Raw genomic sequence first — 24,663 nt, 5'->3', positions numbered from 1 at the left:
ATAGTACATTTAGCCAATATTCCTCTTTGGCCAACCTCTGGGGTAGGTCATGACCTCACTTTCTGATACTATTTGATTTCAATTTCATCATAACTATGCCAACCAAGTTTGAATAGTTTCTTTCTAAGAGTAGACAAAATATACCCAAAAATGTTATTTAACTAGATAAACTAGAGTAAATTTACCCTCTCCCTGAGGGAGAGCAGATAACATAGGGGTTATGAAATTTACAATTTAGTTAATTCACCTAAGGCTCTTTCCATCAATGACGAGTATTTGATTGTAGTACGTCTGACGAAGCAGATTTTGAACTGTTTAACTATATTTTACCCATTTTGGACCTCACCCTTTCAGCCCCTTGGGCAAGTTTATATCTTAATTTAAAATATCATCTCATTGCCATCTCATCACAAATGTTCCAACCAAGTCTGAATAATTTCCTGCTGAAAATGGACCAATTATAACTGAAAGTGTTATTTACCTATATAAACTCTAGTAAATAATTACTCCCTCCTCAAGGATGAATGGATGACCCGGGGGTAATTAATTGTAGTGCATCTGAGCCTGGAGAAGAATTTGAAATATTGGTTCCTTTTCCCATTTGTTCTTTCCCATTGGTAATAAGGTAAAATTCAATAAAAACAAATATTATAGAGACAAAATGAAAATTACCTCTGCAAGTTTAAAGGCAGTATAGAGGGCAGCAGTGACACTCTTGTACCACAGCATAGACCAGCCGGCCAGGACCCCCGCCAGTAGACCATGTATATCACTGTCACTGTTACGTATATGTCTTAAACAGCAGTTTACAGCCTGTCAACAAGAGGGGTTCAACAATGACAATTTCTTTATTTCAGAAAATTATATACAATGAAAAAATTAAAACAGTGTCATGCAAAGTTTAGTCTGTCTTGAGGAAACACTCCCTCTGTCAATAAAAATATCTTTTATTACTGATTCAATTAGCTTGTTTCTGCAAAAAAGTCAACTACACCCATACCAATCCCACCAAACCTGTGTCCCTTTATGCTAGATCGAGTTATGTCCCCTTACAGCAGATCTGGCCTTGGACCACAAATACACTTCCAGGTCGTTGTACACGAATGTAGTGCATAAGGATATTTCAGGTCAGTAACTTAATACTTGTTCCTGTCCGATCTAAGACAGATCTGTACATTTTTTTTACAAAGAATTGTTCAACAATATCTATTCTAGTGAATTTTTTTTTCACACAGTTTGCAAGTTTGTATTTACAGTAATGAGGACACAATGAGTGGCGAGGCTTGCACATTGATATTTTGTGATGTTTGGTAATTTCCCCTATATATGCAGGGTACCACGTAGTGACATCCATTAATTGCCGGTCATGAGGTACTCTCAAGCTCTCTGTAGGTTCTGTTTGAATAGAACTACAATATGAAATAGGAACCAGACCCTGCGCAAAGTTTTAAATCATTTTAATTCCTTTTTTCTTTTGGTAGTAACATATAGTAGAACTAGAAAATGTCTGTAAGACATAAATGCCCTCGCTGCCATGTGAAATTAGTTTCAGTGTTCTATAAAAAGTTACAACCACTTTGATCTTGATACCCTGAAACATGCACACACACAAGGTACTACACTTAAAGTTGATAAGTTGATTTTAATATTCATATGTTTTTTTCTGTATGTTATTACCATCCTGAAACACTAGGATGTCAGAGGGATACTCATATTTGACCTAAATAAAGTTTGACCAAAAATCTGTGAAAAAATTAAGTTGCTAAGTGTTTAAATTGAATCAGTTGATGATTTTCTATATATAGCAACAGTGACCTTGGCCTTGACATTGGAACCGTGAAACACAACAATGTCCGAAGTATAATCATACTTGACCTTTGCATAAAGTTTGACCAAAATCCATGAAATAATGAAGTTGCTAAGTGTTTAAATTGAATCAATTGATGATTTTCTATATATAGCAAGTGTGACCTTGGACTTGGATCCCTGAAACACAATGATGTCAGAAGTATATTCATACTTGACCTTTGTATAAGGTTTGACCTAAATCCGTGAAAGAATGAAGTTGCTAAGTGTTTACATTGAATCAGGATGGGAAGGGACGGGACGGACATGGGCAACACAATATGCCCCCTCCCCCATTTTATTGAGGGTTGTACCTTTGTATAAAGTTTAACCAAAATCTGTCAAAGAATGAAGTTGCGTAAGTGTTTACATTGAGTCGGGACGGGACGCGACAGGACGGGTGTTTACATTGAATCGAGACGGGACAGGACAGGACGGGACGGGACGGGACGGGACGCGACACAACACGGACAACACTATATGGCCCCCCATTTTTTATGGCGGGGGCATAATAAATTGTGGTCTGAGGCCATCTAGTTATATATGTCTCCTTACAGTAGATCTAGTTATGTCCCCTTACGGTAGATCTAGGTATGTCCCCTTACAGTAGATCTAGTTATGTCCCCTTACAGTAGATCTAGTTATGTCCCCTTATAGTAGATCTAGTTATGTCCCCTTACAGTAGATCTAGCTTTGTCCCCTTACAGTAGATCTAGTTATGTCACCTTACAGAAGATCTAGTTATGTCCCCTTACAGTAGATCTAGTTATGTCACCTTACAGTAGATCTAGCTTTGTCCCCTTACTGTAGATCTAGTTATGTCCTCTTACAGTAGATCTAGTTATGTCCCCTTACAGAAGATCTAGTTATGTCCTCTTATAGTAGATCTAGTTATGTCACCTTACAGTAGATCTAGTTATGTCCTCTACTGTAGATCTAGTTATGTCCTCTTACAGTAGATCTAGTTATGTCCCCTTACAGTAGATCTAGTTATGTCCCCTTACAGTAGATCTAGTTATGTCCTCTTACAGTAGATCTAGATTTGTCCCCTTACTGTAGATCTAGTTATGTCCCCTTACGGTAGATCCAGTTATGTCACCTTACAGTAGGTCTGGCTTTGTCCCCTTACAGTAGATCTAGTTATGTCTCCTTACAGTAGATCTAGTTATGTCCCCTTACAGTAGGTCTAGTTATATCCCCTTACAATAGATCTGGTTAAGTTCTTGTGATTTTTCACTACATCAAATCTGGTTATTTTCCCATTACATTTTATCTGGTTATTTGCCCTTACATTTGTTTTTGTGATTTCCTTTTACATCAGATCTGGCTATTTCCCATTACATTAGATCTTGTTATTTCCCATTAAATTAAATCTTGTTATTTCCCATTACATTAGATCTTGTTATTTCCCATTACATTAGATCTTGTTATTTCCCATTATATTAGATCTTGTTATTTCCCATTATATTAGATCTTGTTATTTCCCATTATATTAGATCTTGTTATTTCCCATTACATTAGATCTTGTTATTTCCTATTACATTAGATCTTGTTCTTTTTTTTATTAGTTCTCGTTTATGTGACTTAAAAGATTCCAATCACATAACATTCCTAATGTTATTCTGAAATACAAAGGACACAGTGACATCCTACCCTGAATACAGCATTGAAGCATCCTAAGAATGCTGCTAGTTTGAAGTTGTCACGGTGTTTGACAGCCTGGAGGAGAGCACTCGGATTTTTGACAAGCCTAGGCAGGGCGCTGACAACCTTGATTCCTCCCTGGATCACAAAGCCTAATCCAAACATCTTAGTGAACCCCTGTAATGTAAACAATGTAATAGATAAAATTGTTCTGATGGCAGGTTACTATAAGTATGATCATGATAAACATAACAAGTATTATATCAAGTGATATTCTGATTCAGAATTACCAATGTATGAATGTAACTTTTTTATAATACATGTACATATGATGTATTATTAATTTTCATTTTTCAGGCAACAGAACTGTTATAATCAACGTCAACTGAACAAAAGAAGTCGCTTCGGTACTACTTCACGTTTCAGGAATTCAAATTCTGTTGAATTGTTTTTTTACACATTTGTTAATGATAAAACCTGTAAAATAAATATTTATCTGTGTGTAATAGTGTCTGAATTCACATACAGTAAGTATTCAGTGTAGGAGTTGTCTCCCTTCCTACACAAACCATGTTAGCTGCATCAGAATCATATGATTTGGATTTACAGAAATGGACTTAGGCCATGAAGTACATCAGTGTTATATGGACTCAACTCTTCCGGACAAATTACAGCCTTAATGGTAGTGAAAGTAAGTAAAGATAGGCGCAGAACAATCTAACGATGGCCCAGCATGACAATAACACATAAATATTGATTCCAATATTATCATTGGCCAATTTTCCGGATGTGTATCCATTAGGTTTATTACTGCACGGTCAACTGGTCGGCCCATCAATGCACGATAAAAAGTTCCTCATCACATGCTGGACATTTCTATAGTCCAGACCAAGATGGAGAAAGTATTGACAGTAATGACAAGTGCTATCTTCTGATTATTAAAACTTTCAAAGAAATTCCAAAAAAATATATAATACATTTAGATCTCTTCTTTTTAGGAAAATGATTTTTTATTTAGACCAGTGACATTTGCTAAGGGTTTCTTTCCATTTCATTATTATTTCATATCAACACATATATATAACATTGCATACTTTGATATTGTCTAGTGTAGGTGTTTGTGATGAAATGTGGTAGTGATATTTGAAAATTGTACAGAATTATTTTGCTTTAAAGCTCCTTACCAGAATAAATTAACACATTTTACCTATTTGGCCATAAAAGTCCAGGTAATATTTTTTTTTAATTTGAAAAACATTCAGCCTCTCAAGCTACAAACCAGCAAATACCATGATTCTAGATCTTTTTAATCATTTAAAAGGTGTTTTATGTTTATATCATATGTAAATGTAGTAGCCTGTCACCAGCAAGCTACCAACCCAACATTACAACTCAAGGCCTTATAGTTCATAAGAGGAAGTCATATGCCTTATAACTCTTAAGAAGATGTTTCAAGGAAATGTAGATGGCCAAGGCACCATGGCATGTGCTCACAGGCCAGATTCCTACAATAAGAATTAATTAATCTCGATTAGTATCACAATTAACTCCAGGAAGAAAATGGTAATCAAACATGAACCTTCCGATTCAAACATTGCTATATGCTCTGGACATGTAACATTGTAACAAAACAAAAATATACCAGGATATCTCCTTGGGGTAGACACTGGATATCTACTTAGGACAGAGACAGGATATCTCCTGAAGACTGTCAATGAATATCTCCTGATTAAAGAGACAGGATATCTCTTTGGGACAGACACTGGATATCTACACAGGACAGAGACAGGATATCTCCTGATTAAAGAAACAGAATATCTCCTAGGGACAGACACTGTATAGCTCCTCATTAAAGAGACAGGATATCTCCTTGGGACAGACTTCTGGGGACAGTCACTGGATATTTCCCGACAAAAACAAACAAAGAATGTCTTCTGGTGACAGTCACTGGATATCTCTCGACAAAACAAACAAAGAATGTCTTTTGGGGAGAGTCACTGGATATCTCTCGACAAAACAAACAAAGAATGTCTTTAAGGGAGAGTCACTGGATATCTCTCGACAAAAACAAACAAAGCATGTCTTCTGGGGAGAGTCACTGGATATCTCTCTCGACAAAAACAAACGAAGGATGTCTTTTGGTGACAGTCACTGGATATCTCCCGACAAAAACAAACAAAGGATGTCTTCTGGGGAGAGTCACTGGATATCTCTCTACAAAAACAAACAAAGCATGTCTTCTGGGGACAGTCACTGGATATCTCCCGACAAAAACAAACACATGATGTCTTCTAGGGACAGTCACTGGATATCTCTCGACAAAAAAATCCACAGGATGTTTTTAAAGAACACAAACAGAATTTCCCACCAGAGCCAATGACTGTAATGCACTTCCAATGTTTTAAGCATTGAATGTCCACAATTAGCCATTGCTAATCACTTGTCCTTTCTGCTGTACCATCCCAACATTAACGTAGACAATCAAACAGCTAAAGTCTAATCAGGCATTCAGTGCATTAGCAACTGTCTCCAACTTCACTCACAAAGTCAGCACGGTCAGGTAGGATGAAGATGTTGACCTATTCCACTCTGGTCCATAAAGCTGGCCTTATGATGGAGAGTGGCCATTGATTATGTGTTTGACAAGAATTGAGAACTATGAAATGTGTAGTAATTGACAACACCTCACACCAAGACAGGGTCAAAACCACTAACTCTGCACATTCACCGGTTGTACACACGCTACCCGGACATTGTATCAATAGAAAACCGTGTAATGGCCAAACCTAAAGTACATCTTACCCAAACACCTTAATTGCATAGCAATGTCTTTCTGATGCTAATGGCTTGCGAGGGTTGAGAAGATTGTGTACCCTAATGATGTCAAGTTAATCTTTCATGTTTCACGCTGGATTTCAATTAATTCAGAGAAAGTTGCCCTTCAAAAGCCGGTACCCATTTTTATAGCTAGAGTACTTAGGGCAATGTGCAGGAAGATATGTCAGTTGCTCTGTACAACCAGCACTGTTGTCACTTCAGCTGATACAGACTCTTCAGCGGGTCCTGAGCAAAACTACTGGGCGGGACAAGATCTGTTGACCTGACAGGTATCAGTTAATCCAACACACGACTCCAAGCTTATTCTGTTCACCTGACAGGTATGAGTTAATCAAACACACGTCTCCAAGCTTATTCTGTTCACCTGACAGGTATGAGTTAATCAAACACACGACTCCAAGCTTATTCTGTTTACCTGACAGGTATGAGTTAATCAAACACACGACTCCAAGCTTATTCTGTTCACCTGACAGGTATGAGCTAATCAAACACACGACTCCAAGCTTATTCTGTTCACCTGACAGGTATGAGCTAATCAAACACACGACTCCAAGCTTATTCTGTTCACCTGACAGGTATGAGCTAATCAAACACACGACACCAAGCTTATTCTGTTCACCTGACAGGTATGAGTTAATCAAACACACGACTCCAAGCTTATTCTGTTCACCTGCACAGGTATGAGTTTATCAAACACACGACTCCAAGCTTATTCTGTTCACCTGACAGGTATGAGTTAATCAAACACATGTCTCCAAGCTTATTCTGTTCACCTTACAGGTATGAGTTAATCAAACACACGTCTCCAAGCTTATTCTGTTCACCTTACAGGTATGAGTTAATCAAACACACGTCTCCAAGCTTATTCTGTTCACCTTACAGGTATGAGTTAATCAAACACACGACTCCAAGCTTATTCTGTTCACCTTACAGGTATGAGCTAATCAGACACACGACTCCAAGCTTATTCTGTTTACCTGACAGGTATGAGTTAATCAAACACACGACTCCAAGCTTATTCTGTTTACCTGACAGGTGTGAGTTAATCAAACACACGACTCCAAGCTTATTCTAATCACCTTACAGATATGAGCTAATCAAACACACGACTCCAAGCTTATTCTGTTCACCTGACAGGTATGAGCTTATTATCAAACACACCACGACTCCAAGTTTATTCTGTTCACCTGACAGGTATGAGTTAATCAAACACTCGACTCCAAGCTTATTCTGTTCACCTGACAGGTATGAGTTAATCAAACACACGACTCCAAGCTTATTCTGTTTACCTGACAGGTATGAGCTTATCAAACACACGACTCCAAGCTTATTCTGTTCACCTGACAGGTATGAGTTAATCAAACACACGACTCCAAGCTTATTCTGTTCACCTGACAGGTATGAGCTAATCAAGCTTATTAAGTAAGAGTGTCACAGGTTATTGTAAGATTGGTTCAATGGCTGTAGAACAAAGTTATCCCCAACTTGTGCATCAATAAAAACAAGCAAATTAGTGGAATTTATATCCCCCCGCTTTCAGGACATATTACAGGTAAACATAGGTGAGGTTAGGTTAAACATGTGAGTATCGTGCTGTTGAGACATTATGTATAGTTTGAAACTTGAAATAAAATAAAATTATACCTCATAAACTAATTGTAAATATGCACAAATCACATCGGTTGGCAAACTTAGCATGAGTCAGATGTGCATACGGAATTTGGTTGAAATATCTGCACAATATCTACAGCAATTATCACATGAAAACCAAAGAGTGCCCAAGATGGGTGGAAAGACAGAGGAACACAAATATTGTTATCAAGTTTGAAGGAATTTGGCTAAGCGGAAACTGCAGATATTGATGTTTTTCATTAATCAAGGGGCCATAACTCGGCCAAATGGAATCCGCTGAAAGTGGTCATTGAACTTGGCCGGGTCGACCTTAAGGCATTTAACCCTGTTACCAAGTTTTTGGTATATTACCTGCTATTCAGTTCTTATTGCAAAACTATTGTTGTTTTGCAAATGATGCATACTTTCAGCTGGTACTTTATTTTTGAAACTGTAAATATAGATCTACTGTTGTATGTAGGTATAGATTTGTCTATAATTAGCTAGGTGGTCAGGTGGTGCAGAAGATAGCGCAATAGCCAATCACCATTTAAGACAGCTGGGTTTTGATTCCCCAATTGGATGTGAAAAGATACTTGGGTCACTTGCTGACCAGTTAGTTTTTCTCTGTACACTCCAGTTTCTTCCCACATGAAGACCGTTAGCGCACTTCGAACAAGACTGATTAATAGAAGTTGGAGAAACTTGTTGTAAAATATATAAAGTACCTATTTATAGATATGTCGTACTTATTGTGTCTCTGTAGTTAAGTTTGTCTGGACATCATTACTATTTGTTATATGAAACATGTATATGGCTTGTACTGTGATTGTATTCCATGATTTGTGGCATTGATAGTAAACACTGACTGATGATTGACATGACTGATTCATTCACTTAATGATTGATGGATTTATTGATTGATAAGAATTATTGAGACAGGACTAGCCTTGAGTACATAGTAAACACAGCTATGGTGGTGTTTACATAGACGATGTTTAGACTGGTTTTGTAGCCAGGACAGAACAGGTTGCAGGGTGGTGAATCGAGTGCCCCTTCCTATGATTCGGGACTGGGAGGAAGGTCGGACTGTTGGTTCCTCATCCAAAACTGAGGCTGGTAGCTCATCCTTGCCCACCAGAAACCTAAGGGATACATCAGACATAATGTACATACAGAAAACTATTTTAAAAGATATGTAACAGTGAAATTTACTTTGGTGTTAATTCACTTGCTTCTTTCAAACATTCAAAAATGCCTCCGAAAGTTTTAATCTTACATTGTCGCTAAATGAAAAAGAATTTAAACTGGGGTGAAAAATCTGGAAATAGATGCATTTTAAGGTGATAATTATAATTACTCTCAGGTACTGTATAATTGGTTCATACTTCATATGACCCGATATTTACCTGAAAGCTGATATTGTAGAGGATGGCAGGCTATTCCTCCTGAAAATAATGGAAAACAATTCATTATATGAATAGCACTATACCACATCAAAGAATAGAAGAGATATGTAAATGAGGTACAGTTTGTTCATAGAACCAGCCAATTATATTGAAGGACATTGGATACTGTAAATTGTACAACTTTTTGATACACAACCTGTAACCTGTATAGGCTCATCTATATAATTCCATAACAAAATCTTGGCACAATCGGAAACAACAGTTCTGACAAAATTTACCTGAACTTTGACCCCATACCATGGTCTTGAGGTACTTATATACCACTTTATCACAAACGTAGATCGTAGGTCATCTCAAAGCAGGTTCACAAATTATTATCTGTGGTTAAAGGGCCTTTGCAACCAGCCAATATCTTTTTCAACTCCCTGGGGAGCATACAACCGGTGCTGCCAGGTGCTGCCATTTCAGCGCTCACAGCTAGAATTCTACAATTCTAGCACTGCCCAACCACATACTCATTTACAGCTGAGTAGACTGGAACACACAGTAAACTATCTTGCTCAAAGATACAACATAGTGCCATGCCATGACTCGAACCTGCAACCCTTCGGTCACGAGCCCGGCGTCCTACCACTGGTGTTATATAGTTAACTGGCATTGTTTCACAACACACCTTTTAGTCACAAAACACATCTAGGAATAGGTGTAATCCAAAATGTGCATACGACCATACACACTAACACATTTTTTTTTCTTTTTCTAACACATCTTAAAAAAGTTATGTGTATGTGCCAAATGATAATCACATCATTGCAACATTACCCAAACCAATAACACCATTAACTAAGATCTGCAGCAATTAGTATTTCAAACAAAAATTCTACAATTTTCCATCAATCAACATCAGAGAGTCAGAACTTAAAACAGTAATTTTAGTACTATTTCATTTAAAAATAAAGGCCGAATCATTAATCAGGGGACTTCAGCAAGTCTAGGATGCTGATTATACTAATGAATGTTTAATGGGATTTAACAACTGAAATCCAGTAACTGTCAGTAGGAAAGATAGAAAGTCTATAAATAGAGGGATGATTCACTAAAAGTACACCTTAATTGAGATAAGAGTACAGAAATCACCCTGTGTTAACCAACATGTTACAGGCTAGTAAACGGATGACCTTGATTGACTCTGCTGACCTTGACTAAGTCGGACAAGTAAGTGTTTGTGTGAGTGAATGATAAGCCTTAGCAGTCTGTAACTGTGGCACTTCCCCTACATAATGTCATTATCACTCATCATTTTTAGTTCTCAGAGCAGGAATGTTCTAGTGATGTAACAGGTTATCCAAGAATACACCAGATTATATATTTGTGGAAAATCTTTGTGCTCCATCAGGTAATGTGTCATAATATCTCTCTGACATCCATCACAACCGCCCCTGTACATATCAACATTTCACCCCCTCCCCATAAATCCGAGTTACAGCACCAACAAGTCAGCCAATTACCTCTACACATGTCCTCTGATACAAGGTAAGCCCCGGCCCCAGTCAGATAAGTAATTGGAGAATCAGGAAGCTGTGTACACACTGCTGAAACCACAACTTGGCTGGCCCCCAAATACTACAGGTTACCGCACCCCTTCACTTCATCAACATTGAGTACAACCCTTGAAAACACTTTCCTCACACTCAGAGTCTGGATACCTGTCCCCCTCCCTATTCTCTAACCCTCCTCCTTGAGTCCGGATTCTTGTCCCCCTCCCTATTCTCTAAGCCTCCTCCTTGAGTCCGGATTCTTGCCCCCCTCCCTATTCTCTAAACCTCCTCCTTGAGTCCGGATTCTTGTCCCCCTCCCTATTCTCTAAACCTCCTCCTAGAGTCCGGATTCTTGTCCCCCTTCCTCGTAAAACATTTCTCCAGCTATGTCCTCTGCCCAATACACCTGCCAGCTGTCACCTAAAACAAAAGCCCTTATGTACTGCTTCTCCTTTACCCCAGCTCTTAAAATGGGTTCTGACTCTCAAGTGAGGTAGCACTATAAAATGGGTGCTAACTCTCAAGTGAGGTAGCACTATAAAATAAATCCTGACTCTCAAGTGAGGTAGCACTATAAAATGGGTTCTGACTCTCAAGTGAGGTAGCACTATAGCATGGGTCCTGACCTTCCAGTGGGGTGGCACTAAAACATGGGTGCTGACTTTCCAGTGGGGTGGCACTATAACATGGGTGCTGACTTTCCAGTGGGGTTGCACAATATAATGGGAGCTGACTTCCCATTGCACTAGCACTATAAAATGGGTGCTGACTTTCCAGTGGGGTGGCACTATAAAATGGGTGCTAACTTTTAAGTAGGATGCCATTTAACATGGGTCCTGACTTTCCAGTGGACTAGCACTATAAAATGGGTCCTGACTTTCCAGTGGGGTTGCACAATAAAATGGGAGCTGACTTTCCAGTGGGGTGGCACTATAACATGGGTCCTGACTTTCCAGTGGGGTGGCACCATAACATGGGTGCTGACTTTCCAGTGGGGTGGCACAATAACATGGGTCCTGACTTTCCAGTGGGGTTGCACAATATAATGGGAGCTGACTTTCCATTAGACTAGCACTATAAAATGGGTGCTGACTTTCCAGTGGGGTGGCACTATAACATGGGTGCTGACTTTCCAGTGGGGTGGCACTATAACATGGGTCCTGACTTTCCAGTGGGGTTGCACAATATAATGGGAGCTGACTTTCCATTGGACTAGCACTATAAAATGCAAGCTGACTTTCCAGTGGGGTTGCACAATATAATGGGAGCTGACCTTCCAGTGGGGTGGCACCATAACATGGGAGCTGACTTTCTAGTGGGGTGGCACTATAACATGGGTCCTCACTTTCCAGTGGGGTAGCACTATATAATGGGAGCTGACCTTCCAGTGGGGGTGCACAATATAATGGGATCTGACTTTCCATTGGGCTAGCACTATAACATGGGACCTGACTTTCCAGTGGGTTTGCACTATAAAATGGGAGCTGACTTTCTAGTGGGGTGGCACTATAAAATGGGGGCTGACTTTCCAGTGTGGTGGCACTATAACATGGGAGCTGACTTTCTAGTGGGGTGGCACTAAAACATGGGTCATGACTTTCCAGTGGGCTAGCACTATAACATGGGGCCTGACTTTCCAGTGGACTAGCACTATAACATGGTATCTGACTTTCCAGTGGGGCGGCACTATAACATGGTTCCTGACTTTCCAGTGGGTTTGCACTATAAAATGGGTTCTGACTCTCAAGTAAGGTAGCACTATAAAATGGGTGCTAACTCTCAAGTGAGGTAGCACTATAACATGGTATCTGACTTTCCAGTGGGTTTGCACTATAAAATGGGTTCTGACTCTCAAGTGAGGTAGCACTATAACATGGTAGCTGACTTTCCAGTGTGGTGGCACTATAACATGGGTCCTCACTTTCCAGTGGGGTAGCACTATATAATGGGAGCTGACTTTACATTGGACTAGCACTATAACATGGGAGCTGACTTTCTAGTGGGGTGGCACTAAAACATGGGTGCTGACTTTTCAGTGGGGTTGCACAATCTAATGGGTGCTGACTTTCCATTGGACTAGCACTATAACATGGTAGCTGACTTTCCAGTGGGGTTGCACAATATAATGGGTGCTGACTTTCCAGCGGGGTTGCACAATATAATGGAAGCTGACTTTCCATAGGGGTAGCACAATATAATGGGTGCTGACTTTCCAGTGGGGTAGCACAATATAATGGGAGCTGACTTTCCAGTGGGGTTGCATTATAAAATGGGTTCCTGAGATCAGTCGCCATGATCGCCTTTGGACCTGTCAATATTTGATCAACGCTGTTACCAAAATGTTGAACACCAGACAAACTAAAGTACAGCATGGTATTACATATCTTCTAGGTTAATAATCAAATGAATCTGACCCAGATTTGTTCTGAAGTTTGGTCCAAGTAATAACTTGATCTACATATGTATATTGATGGATAAACAGTCATGGACAATCATCCTATACAATCATATAAAATTAGTGAATAGTCACACGCTAACCATATCATATATCTTGTTCTGTATGCCAGTAACAGAAACAATGTGAACTGTACATAATGTCTTTAGGAATCTGACACACAGTGCCATACTCGGTATACTGAGAACCTGTCTTGTAAATTCTCTAAGAATCTGCCTACTTGAAAACAAAGTCTTCGGCAGTTGGTTCCCAGCATATAGCATGTCAGGGAGCATGTTTATCAACAGTCTGGTGCAGAATTCTAACTGACACCTTCTCGGCCTGGTTCCTGTGTGTTACCTATCATAGCACTCTTCTGCCTATAGGTTTGGGCCCATCTCTTACATTCTGGTGATAAATCCCCAGCACTGAATTCAACACCATCTCATAAACTAAGGCCAATTACTTGACTTGAAGGGCTACAAATATTACTTTATTCCAATCGCTGATAGGCAGCTGTAGAAATTTATCTCACAAAATTAGGAGGATTATGGTAGATTTTGTGTAAGTGGGGCCCTCCACTAGTTGCTCTACAATGTTAATCCCATCATTTCACGCCTATAACCGAAGCAACACTCTGTCAGCCTGATCTCACAGGCTCTACAGCACACTCACTTGCTAACAGGGCCTGCATCTGTTCTTCATGTCTGCTCCTATAAACAGTTATTAGGAGAAACAGCTCATCAATTAGCAAGCTTTTTTCCAACTTAAGAATGATATTGCTAATAATAGTTTACCGTATACCTTATCATAAAGAACCTGTAAATGGTATATTCCTATAACTCAATCAAGTCAGAACACAGAAAACTATACACTTACAGAACATTGAATACACTGCATAACAAATGATACAAATCAACATACCTTATAAAAACTGTATAAACTACCAGTTATATAGAAACTGTATAAACTACCAGTTATATAGAAACTATATAAACTACCAGTTATGGGAAAATGTATAAACTACCAGTTATATAGAAACTGTATAAACTACCAGTGATATGGAAACTGTATAAACTACCAGTTATATAGAAACTGTATAAACTTCCAGTTATATAGAAACTGTATAAACTACCAGTTATATAGAAACTATATAAACTACCAGTTATGAACAACTGTATAAACTACCAGTTATAGAAACTGTATAAACTACCAGTTATATAGAAACTGTATAAACTACCAATTATATAGAAACTGTATAAACTACTAGTTATATAGAAACTGTATAAACTACCAGTTATATAGAAACTGTATAAACTACTAGTTATATAGAAACTGTATAAACTACCAGTAATAGAAACTGTATAAATTACCAGTTATAGAGAAACTGTATAAACTGTAAGTTATAGAAACTGTATAAATTACCAGTTATATAGAAACTGTATAAACTACCAGTTATAGAAACTGTATAAACTACCAGTTATATAGAAACTGTATAAACTACCAGTTATATAGAAACTGTATAAACTACCAGTTATATAGAAACTGTATAAACTACCAGTTATTTATGAGAAACTGTATAAACTACCAGTTATGAGAAACTGTATAAACTACCAGATATTAGAAATAGAACTTTAAGCCCCTCTATCTCCAAATAAAGTAATAAAAGGAACATAAACACTGATGAAAAGTTAAACAATGGTGTGTTTGACAAAGTTTTTTCTGTAGTCAAATACCCTGATTCCACGCTTTTCCTAATTTTGTTGCAGGGGATATGAAAATATCTCTATGACTATGAATTGATTATTCTTACCAAGTTTCAGTTAAATCGGCCCAGTAGAACTTGACTTTAAGTTTGAAATAGTTTTTCAAAATGGCGGCCTTGGTGGCCATATTGGATTTCTGATTGATCCGAAAAATAACAACACTATAAAGGACCATGAGTCGATCATTCCTACTAAGTTTCAATTAAATCGGCCGAGTAGAACTTGACTTTAAGTTTGAAATAGTTTTTCACTGCAGCCATGGTGGAAATATTCTGATCAACCCGAAAAATTACAACACATTGACAGGGAGATGTCAGTAACATTCCCATGAAGTATCAATGAAATCCCTTCAATAGTATTTCAGCTTAAGTTGAAAATGTAAAATGTTAACAGACAACGGACGACGACGGACGAAGACGGATAGCAATAGGTCACTTGAGCTAAAGTTCATGGGCCTAAAAATACCACAAAAATATACAATAGCATACATCATATGTAAGATATATACATTTGTCTTACAGAAATACACTTTAAAGAAAGACAATGGCTTAGAAAAGCAAATTTTTCAGATATTGTTTAATTTTTATAAACAAAGTAAAATGACAAACTACCATCCCTTTGAAATCTGACCTGTAACTTGTAGTATCAAGATATTTAATCATTCCTTAACATGACAAACACAACCTTACATCAATTTTACACCAATCAACAAATCATTCATTAGGAAATAATTGGAACTAAAAATGGAGGAAATTTCAAGGCCCCAATAAAATAATGATGTATGTCCAGGGGGAAAGGGGAAGTATTGGAGGGAACACAGAGTTACTGGAGGCAGACTAACGTCACTGAAGGGAGAGGTGAGTTATGGTTGGGGCAGGGCTGTGGTGCCGATGTACGCAGACATAACATTACATAGTTCCATCCATAACTGCTGCTGAGTGTCCTAGTGGACCCCAGGGACCGACATTACAACTGTTAATAGAGATAGTTCTAATATGCATGAAGAAAAGCATTTACGCACAATAATCCATTATCAACTGAAACAGAAAACCAAACTCGGCCAATCCTCATGGGGCAGGTTTTATTTTATTACATCACTGTAAACAATGGCTACCAACGCTTTCTTATAGGGGATGCTCAGCAACGATTCGCATTAATCACAGACAGGATCATGTCCGACACAAACTCATGGCTACATTGGTGAAAAATTATTCTTCTCCACAGAATTTTCTCACACATCTGGCTCAATATGACAATAAACTAGAGACTTTATTACATCTCCAATCTGTAATAAAAGTAGAATGGATGCTGAGGTGCCAGTCACTGACCCTACCTGGTGACAGACGATGATCAGTCACACACAACCCTCGACCCCTATAGACCATCATAGGAACACACAACCCTCGACCCCTCTAGACCATCACAGGAACACACAACCCTCGACCCCTCTAGACCATCACAGGAACAAACAACCCTCAACCCCTATAGACCATCACAGGAACAAACAACCCTCGACCCCTATAGACCATCATAGGAACACACAACCCTCGACCCCTATAGACCATCACAGGAACACACAACCCTCGACCCCTATAGACCATTACAGGAACAAACAACCCTCAACCCCTATAGACCATCACAGGAACAACCCTCGACCCCTAAAGACCATCACAGGAACACACAACCTTCTATCCCTATAATACCAACAATCACACAACCCTTGACCCCTTACCAACAATCACACAACCCTTAACCCCTTACCAACAATCACACAACCCTTAACCCCATACCAACAATCACACAACCCTTCAACCCCTTACCAATAAAAACACAACCTTTAACTTTTAACTCCTTACTAACAATCACACAACCCTTAACCCCTTACCAACAATCACACAACTCTTAACCCCTTACCAACAATCACACAACCCTTGACCCCTTACCAACAATCACACAACCCTTAACCCCTTACCAACAATCACACAACCATTAACCCCTTACCAACAAGAGGCCCAATGGGCCTGCATTGCTCATCTGGTATTAATCTCACACTTGTAATCTTAAAAGTGGACTAAAATACAGCTAAAGGCAGAATATCAGTGTTTGATTCATAAGAACCAATTAAAAGATTTAAACCTATGATGCCTGTGACCTTGAATGTTGAACAAGGACATTAGGTTGAACAGAATTTATAGTCTTCCAACCCAGAATGCTTCTGGCAAATATTCAGAACAAATCATTTAAAGATTTAAACATATATTGACCACTGTGACCTTGAATATGGGCGAAAGTCATTCACTTGTCAAATATCATCACCCTTGGTCTTTTGCTTATTATGAAGTCGTTTAAAGGTTTTTAACATATTTGACCCCTGTGACCTTGAATATATGTCAATGTCATTCATTTGAACAAACTTGGTAGTCCTTCATCCAGCATGTTACTGGCATTATCCTAGGCCTCTTGGTTATTCAGAAGAAGTTGTTTAAAGGTTTAAAACATATTTGACCCCTGTGACCTTAAAAAAAGATGAAGGTCATTCATTTGGACAAACTTGGTAGCCCTTTATTCCAGCATGCTATTGGTCAAATATCATCATCCTAGGCATTTTGGTTATTCAGAAGAAGTCGTTTGAAGATTTTAAGACATTTGACCCCTGTGACCTTGAATATATGTCAATGTCATTCATTTGAACAAACTTGGTAGTCCTTCATCCAGGATGTTACTGGCATTATCCTAGGCCTCTTGGTTATTCAGAAGAAGTTGTTTAAAGGTTAAAAACATATTTGACCCCTGTGACCTTAAAAAAAGATGAAGGTCATTCATTTGGACAAACTTGGTAGCTCTTTATTCCAGCATGCTATTGGTCAAATATCATCATCCTAGGCATTTTGGTTATTCAGAAGAAGTCTTTTGAAGATTTTAAGACATTTGACCCCTGTGACCTTGAATATATGTCAATGTCATTCATTTGAACAAACTTGATAGCCCTTCATCCCAGCATTTGACAGGCCCAACATCAGTACCCTTGGCCATTTGGTTATTGAAAAGTAGTCGTTTGAAGATTTTAACCTATTTGACCCATGTGACCTTGAAAGTGGGTCAAGGTCATTTATTTGAACAAACTTGGTAGTCCTTCATTCAGCATGTTACTGGCATTATCCTAGGCCTCTTGGTTATTCAGAAGAAGTTGTTTAAAGGTTAAAAACATATTTGACCCCTGTGACCTTGAATATATGTCAATGTCATTCATTTGAACAAACTTGGTAGCCCTACATCCCAGCATGCTACAGGCCTAATTTCAGTACCCTGGGCCTTTTGGTTATTGAGGAGAAGTGGTTTGAAGATTTTACGACATTTGACTCCTGTGACCTTGAAAGTGGGTCAAAGTCATTCATTTGGACAAACTTGGTAGCTCTTTATTCCAGCATGCTATTGGTCAAATATCATCATCCTAGGCATTTTGGTTATTCAGAAGAAGTCGTTTGAAGATTTTAAGACATTTGACCCCTGTGACCTTGAATATATGTCAATGTCATTCATTTGAACAAACTTGGTAGCCCTACATCCCAGCATGCTACAGGCCCAATATCAGTACTCTGGGCCAGGTGAGCTAAAAATCAACTCTGGTAGCCCTAATATCAGAACTCGGGTGACCGTTAAGGCCCATAGGCCCTTGTTATATATAGTTTTTGGGTGGGGAGCTCAACCATTTCGAAGTTATGACCTAGGGGTTACGTCTCCAAGGGTGGGACGCCCCCCTGGCCATCCATGAAGCAAATGTGGACTTGTCTCTTTATACTCAGCAATTGTTTTGGTTATAGGGTGGGGATCTCAACTGTTTACAAGTTGTGACTCAGAAACTAGGTCCCTAGGGGTGTGGCCAGACCCCAGGGTCAATTCTAATATCATGACTGCATTAGTCTCTTTATGCCTAGCAATTGTATATTTAGTTTTGGGGTGGGATCTCACCTGTTTCAAAGTTATGGCCAAGGGACTAAGTCTCCAGGGTGGGGCCTGAACCCCAGGGCCATCCTGGAAGAATATGTGCATTCATCTCTTTATGCTCAGCAATTGTATAAATGGTTATAGAGTGGGGATCTCAACCATTTCCAAGTTATAAACTTTTTTTGGCCCCACCCCTTACCCTCAGGGTTGGGGGGTCAGCCTGTCCATTTGTACAATTGTTTATCCCCACCAACTAAGGATGCTTCCTACAAAATATGGTTGATATTCATCACTAAGTTCCAGAGAAGAAGTCACTTAGGGCAAAATTGACAAATTACCTTTTTTGGCCCCACCCCTCAGCCCCATGGGGAGTCAGCCCAACCATTTGTACAATTTTGAATCTCCACTACCGAGGGATGCTTCTAGTCAAATATGGTTGATATCTATCTCTTAGTTCCAGAGAAGAAGTCGCATAAATCAATATAGCACAATTGCCCCCTTTTGGCCCCACCCCTCAGGTCCCTGGGGGGCCGGACCTACGGTTTATATAAAATTGGTTCCCCTTCACCCAAGGATGCTTCAGACTAAATATGGAACAAATCCTTTCATTCTTACAGAAGAAGAAGGATTTTAAAGAAAATGCTATATTTCCCCCAGGGCCCCGACACTCAGGCCCATAAGGGGCCAGACCCACAGCTTATACAAAATTGGTTCCCCTTTACACAAGGATGCTTCAGACTAAATATGGAACAAATCCTTTTATTCTTACAGAAGAAGAAGGATTTTAAAGAATTTGCTATGTTTCCCCCAGGGCCGCGACACTCAGGCCCATAAGGGGCCAGACCCACAGTTTATACAAAATTGGTTCCCCTTTACCCAAGGATGCTTCAGACTAAATATAGTACAAATCCTTTCATTCTTACAGAAGAAGAAGGATTTTAAAGAATTTTCTATATTTCCCCTATTAGGCCCCGCTCCTCAGCCTCCAGGGGGGCCAGACCCACCATTTATACAAAATGTGTTCCCCTTCCCCTAAGGATGCTTCTGACTAAATTTGGTCAAAATCTGCTCAGTCGTTTATGACTTAAGTAGCGATTTTTAGGAAAAGTTGCCGGACGCCGGACGCCAGACGCCATGGCATAAGGTCACTTGCCCTTAGGGCAGGTGACCTAATAATCAGACAACCCTTAACCCCTTACCAACAATCACAACCTTCAACCCTTTACCAACAATCACAACCTTCAACCCCTTACCAACAATCACAACACTCACAGGACTCTTGATCCCTATAGACCATCACATGACCCTGGACCCCTGTAGACCACCACATGACCCTTGACCCCTGTAGACCACTCTACGACCCACAACCCTTCCCAACTACCATCATACTCACTTATGAAAATTGACTATTGATTCCTAGAGACCATACATTAACATAAGGCTCTCAACCCTCTACTCTATTTACAGATCACCATGTCAAACATAGTTATCAAAATTTCTCACCAAAATATACCCCAAACTTAATTGTAGTATGTATAAAACAAAATTTTCACCATTTCATATTTCCAAGAAATTCAGGCAGGAAATATTGATACATTGTATATCATTACTTTATGAATGATTTCATTCCACTCATCAATTTTTAATTTATTTCATCAAATTCATCAACTACCTCATTCTCACCACTTAAACAGCTATTGCTTTTTTAATGGTCTCCAAAAGTTTGAAAGATCATAACAGTTTTACTTTTTGTATTTCAATGCAGTATTGCAAAGTCAAATCAGTTTTGCATTTTGTATTCAAAAGGAGAGACTTGTACTTTTAACAGCCACTGCAGCAATTCTGGTACAGTCACTACAAGCCAGTATCCTAGACTACAGATCCTGATGCCCCCATCTTTATCATTACTCCATCGACACACAGCCCAAAAGTCTGACACAGTTTAATTTCCATGCAATTTCAATGGAAATTGTGAGTTTTGAATTGTTGTGTTAAATGCACTGCCTACTACTGGCAAGGTATAAGTATTGATTCGGATCTAAGGCATCCGAGAGAGTTGCCATGGTGTCTTGTCATGTTACGCCAATACGTAGGAATCTGTCAAACTGAACGGTTACTAAATCTTGATTGTGGTTGTGGAATTATAGCATTCAGATGTAATATTAATTTGACTTTTGTTTTATGTGGCTGTTTACAGTAATACTGGTAACAACATGCCAGATAAACAACAAGCCATTCTAGAACTGTCTGTTTCAATCACGTCCTAAGAACCATGGCATTACGGTAATGGTACTTAAGCTACGGTAATTACATGTACAATGTACAAGGTCAGTCCTTACAATGGTGAAGTGAAGACCAAGACGTGACGGGCAGACCAAAACAATAAACACTGGGAATCAAATCAGATATTAAGTATGGAAATTATCAAAGTCTCTTCCATTATGACATGGCCACTTCCTAGAAATGTCCTGGATTTATATCACTGTTTGTACGGAGAACACAACAATAACATAGTTGTGTCATTGTTATCTTTATCGAGAGTTATTTATGATTAGTAATTACACAGGTGTGTAAGACATGGGGAAGGAAAGGTACAAATACCTGGAATGTCCTAGACTTGGGAGGGAAAATTAGGTACAAATACTTAAAATACTAACAAACAAGACAACAGGCAGATAGCTATAGTATAGTCGAATACATATATAGGCCTTCTCACCACATAACCCTGTGACACAAAAAGGTTTAAGTGTTTTTGACAATATTTGCATTTTTTTTTTTTCATTGTTTTTAGAGATTGAATCAAATTATTTGTATAAAAGTAAAAGTAAAAATTGAAATTAAAACGATTTATCATATCTTGCATCTTCTAGATCTTTTGTCATCAACAAAATATCTTGAATAAGGATACAGCAGTATGAGAGAGAATTAAATGAATTATCAAAGTTTCTGTTCTGTAAAAGTTTTGTTCCTCAGCAGGAAGAGTTACCTCTCTTGCCACCTAAGTCGGCTTATCGTGTCAAAATGATACAGTATTCCCACCTGGCTAGTGTGTTTAGTACAAAGACAGGTAATATTTCATAAATGTCATTACCAGGTAAGCAGGAAGACAAATGTCTACTTGTCATAACAGTGTCAGACCAGTCCATCTCTCACCTGGTTGTCCTGTCAACAATTTACACTCTTATAGTAATGCCATGTACAGGTGTAGGGAGGTCCTTCAGGTATGGCATTTACAGGTCCAATAGATATAGCATGTACAGGTCCTACAGGTATGGTATTTACAGGTCCAATAGATATAGCATTTACATGTATGTCCTTCAGGTATGGCATTTACATGCATGTCCTATACAGGTCCTTCAGGTATGGCATTTACAGGTCCAATATACATAGCATTTACATGTATGTCCTACAGGTATGGTATTAACAGGTCCTACAGGTATTACATGTATGTCCTACAGGTATGGTATTTATAGGTCCTACAGATATGATATTTACAGGTCCTACAGGTATTACATGGATGTCCTACAGGTATGGTATTTACAGGTCCTACAGGTATGATATTTACAGATCCTACAGGTATTACATGTATGTCCTACAGTTATGGTATTTACATGTCCTGCAGTTATTACATGTGTTTCCTACAGGTATGGTATTTACATATTCTACATGTATTACATGTATGTCCTACAGGGATGGTATTTATAGGTCCTACAGATATGATATTTAAAGGTCCTACAGGTATTACATGTATGTCCTACAGGTATGATATTTACAGGTCCTACAGGTATAACATGTATGTCCTACAGGTATGGTATTTACAGGTCCTTCAGGTATTACATGTAAGTCCAACAGGTATGATATTTACAGGTCCTACAGGTATGATATTTACAGGTCCTACAGGTATGGTATTTACAGGTTCTTCAGGTATGATATTTACAGGTCCTACAGGTATGATATTTACAGGTCCTACAGGTATGGTATTTACAGGTCCTACAGGTAATACATGTATGTCCTACAGGTATGGTATTTACAGGTATTACATGTATGATATTTACAGGTCCTACAGGTATTACATGTATGTCCTACATGTATGGTATTTACAGATCCTACAGGTATTACATGTATGTCTTACAGGTATGGTATTTACAGGTCCTACATGTATGATATTTACAGGTCCTACAGGAATTACATGCATGTCCTACAGGTATGGTATTTACAGGTTCTACAGGTATTACATGTATGTCCTACAGGTATGGTATTTACAGGTTCTAAAGGTATGGTATTTACAGGTCGTACAGGTATTACATGTATATCCTACAGGTATGGTATTTACAGGTCCTACAGGAATTACATGCATGTCCTACAGGTATGGTATTTACAGGTCCTACAGGTATAACATGTATGTCCTACAGGTATGGTATTTACAGGTCCTACAGGTATTACATGCATGTCCTACATGTATGGTATTTACAGGTTCTACAGGTATTACATGTATGTCCTACAGGTATGGTATTTACAGATCCTACAAGTTTAACATGTATGTCCTACAGTAATGGTATTTACAGGTTCTACAGGTATGATATTTACAGGTCCTACAGGTATTACATGTATGTCCTACAGGTATGGTATTTACAGGTCCTACAGGTATCACATGTATGTCCTACAGGTATGGTATTTACAGGTCCAATAGATATAGCATTTACATGTATGTCCTACAGGTATGGTATTTACATGTCCTACAGGTATTACATGTATGTCCTACAGGTATGATATTTACAGATCCTACAGGTATTACATGTATGTCCTACAGGTATTACATGTATGTCCTACATGTATGGTATTTACAGATCCTGCAGGTATTACATGTATGTCCTACAGGTATGGTATTTACAGATCCTAAAGGTATAACATGTATGTCCTACAGGTATGGTATTTACAGGTCCTACAGGAATTACATGTATGTCCTACAGGTATGGTATTTACAGGTCCTACAGGTGTTACATGTATGTCCTACAGGTATGGTATTTACAGATCCTACAGGTATGGCATGTATGTCCTACATGTATGGTATTTACAGGTCCTACAGGTATTACATGTATGTCCTACATGTATGGTATTTACAGGTCATACAGGTATTACATGTATGTCCTACAGGTATGATATTTACAGGTCCTACAGGTATTACATGTATGTCCTACATGTATGGTATTTACAGGTCCTGCAGGTATTACATGTATGTCCTACAGGTATTATATTTACAGATCCTACAGGTATGGTATTTACAGGTCATACAGGAATTACATGTATGTCCTACAGGCATGGTATTTACAGATCCTACAGGCATTACATGTATGTCCTACAGGTATGGTATTTACAGATCCTACAGGTTTTACATGTATGTCCTACAAGTATGGTATTTACAGGTTCTACAGGTACGATATTTACAGGTCCTACAGGTATGGTATTTACATATCCTACAGGTATTACATGTATGTCCTACATGTATGGTATTTACAGGTCCTACAGGTATTACATGTATGTCCTACAGGTATGGTATTTACAGGTTCTACAGGTATTACATGTATGTCCTACAGGTATGGTATTTACAGGTTCTACAGGTGTAGAATTTACAG

At 38.6% G+C, this 24,663-nt stretch overlaps 1 protein-coding gene across 2 annotated transcripts in view; it reads right to left on the bottom strand.

The window, feature by feature from the left end:
• Positions 1-24,663, bottom strand: part of LOC110449829 (transmembrane protein 135-like) — a 219,296-nt gene that overhangs the window by 6,894 nt on the left and 187,739 nt on the right. For both annotated transcript variants that reach the window (XM_021496946.1, XM_021496945.1), the window contains exons 7-10: positions 9,348-9,386; positions 8,888-9,083; positions 3,499-3,666; positions 673-813 (exon numbers count right to left, since the gene is read on the bottom strand). In XM_021496946.1, the coding sequence (XP_021352621.1) occupies positions 673-813; positions 3,499-3,666; positions 8,888-9,083; positions 9,348-9,386 (544 nt within the window). The remainder of the gene's footprint in view (positions 1-672; positions 814-3,498; positions 3,667-8,887; positions 9,084-9,347; positions 9,387-24,663) is intronic.

Source organism: Mizuhopecten yessoensis, unplaced genomic scaffold, assembly GCF_002113885.1.
Source record: "Mizuhopecten yessoensis strain PY_sf001 unplaced genomic scaffold, ASM211388v2 scaffold4823, whole genome shotgun sequence".
Classification (NCBI taxonomy): Eukaryota; Metazoa; Mollusca; class Bivalvia; order Pectinida; family Pectinidae; genus Mizuhopecten; species Mizuhopecten yessoensis.
Note: the sequence above shows the minus strand (reverse complement) of the source record. Positions and strands in the feature narration are given on the sequence as shown.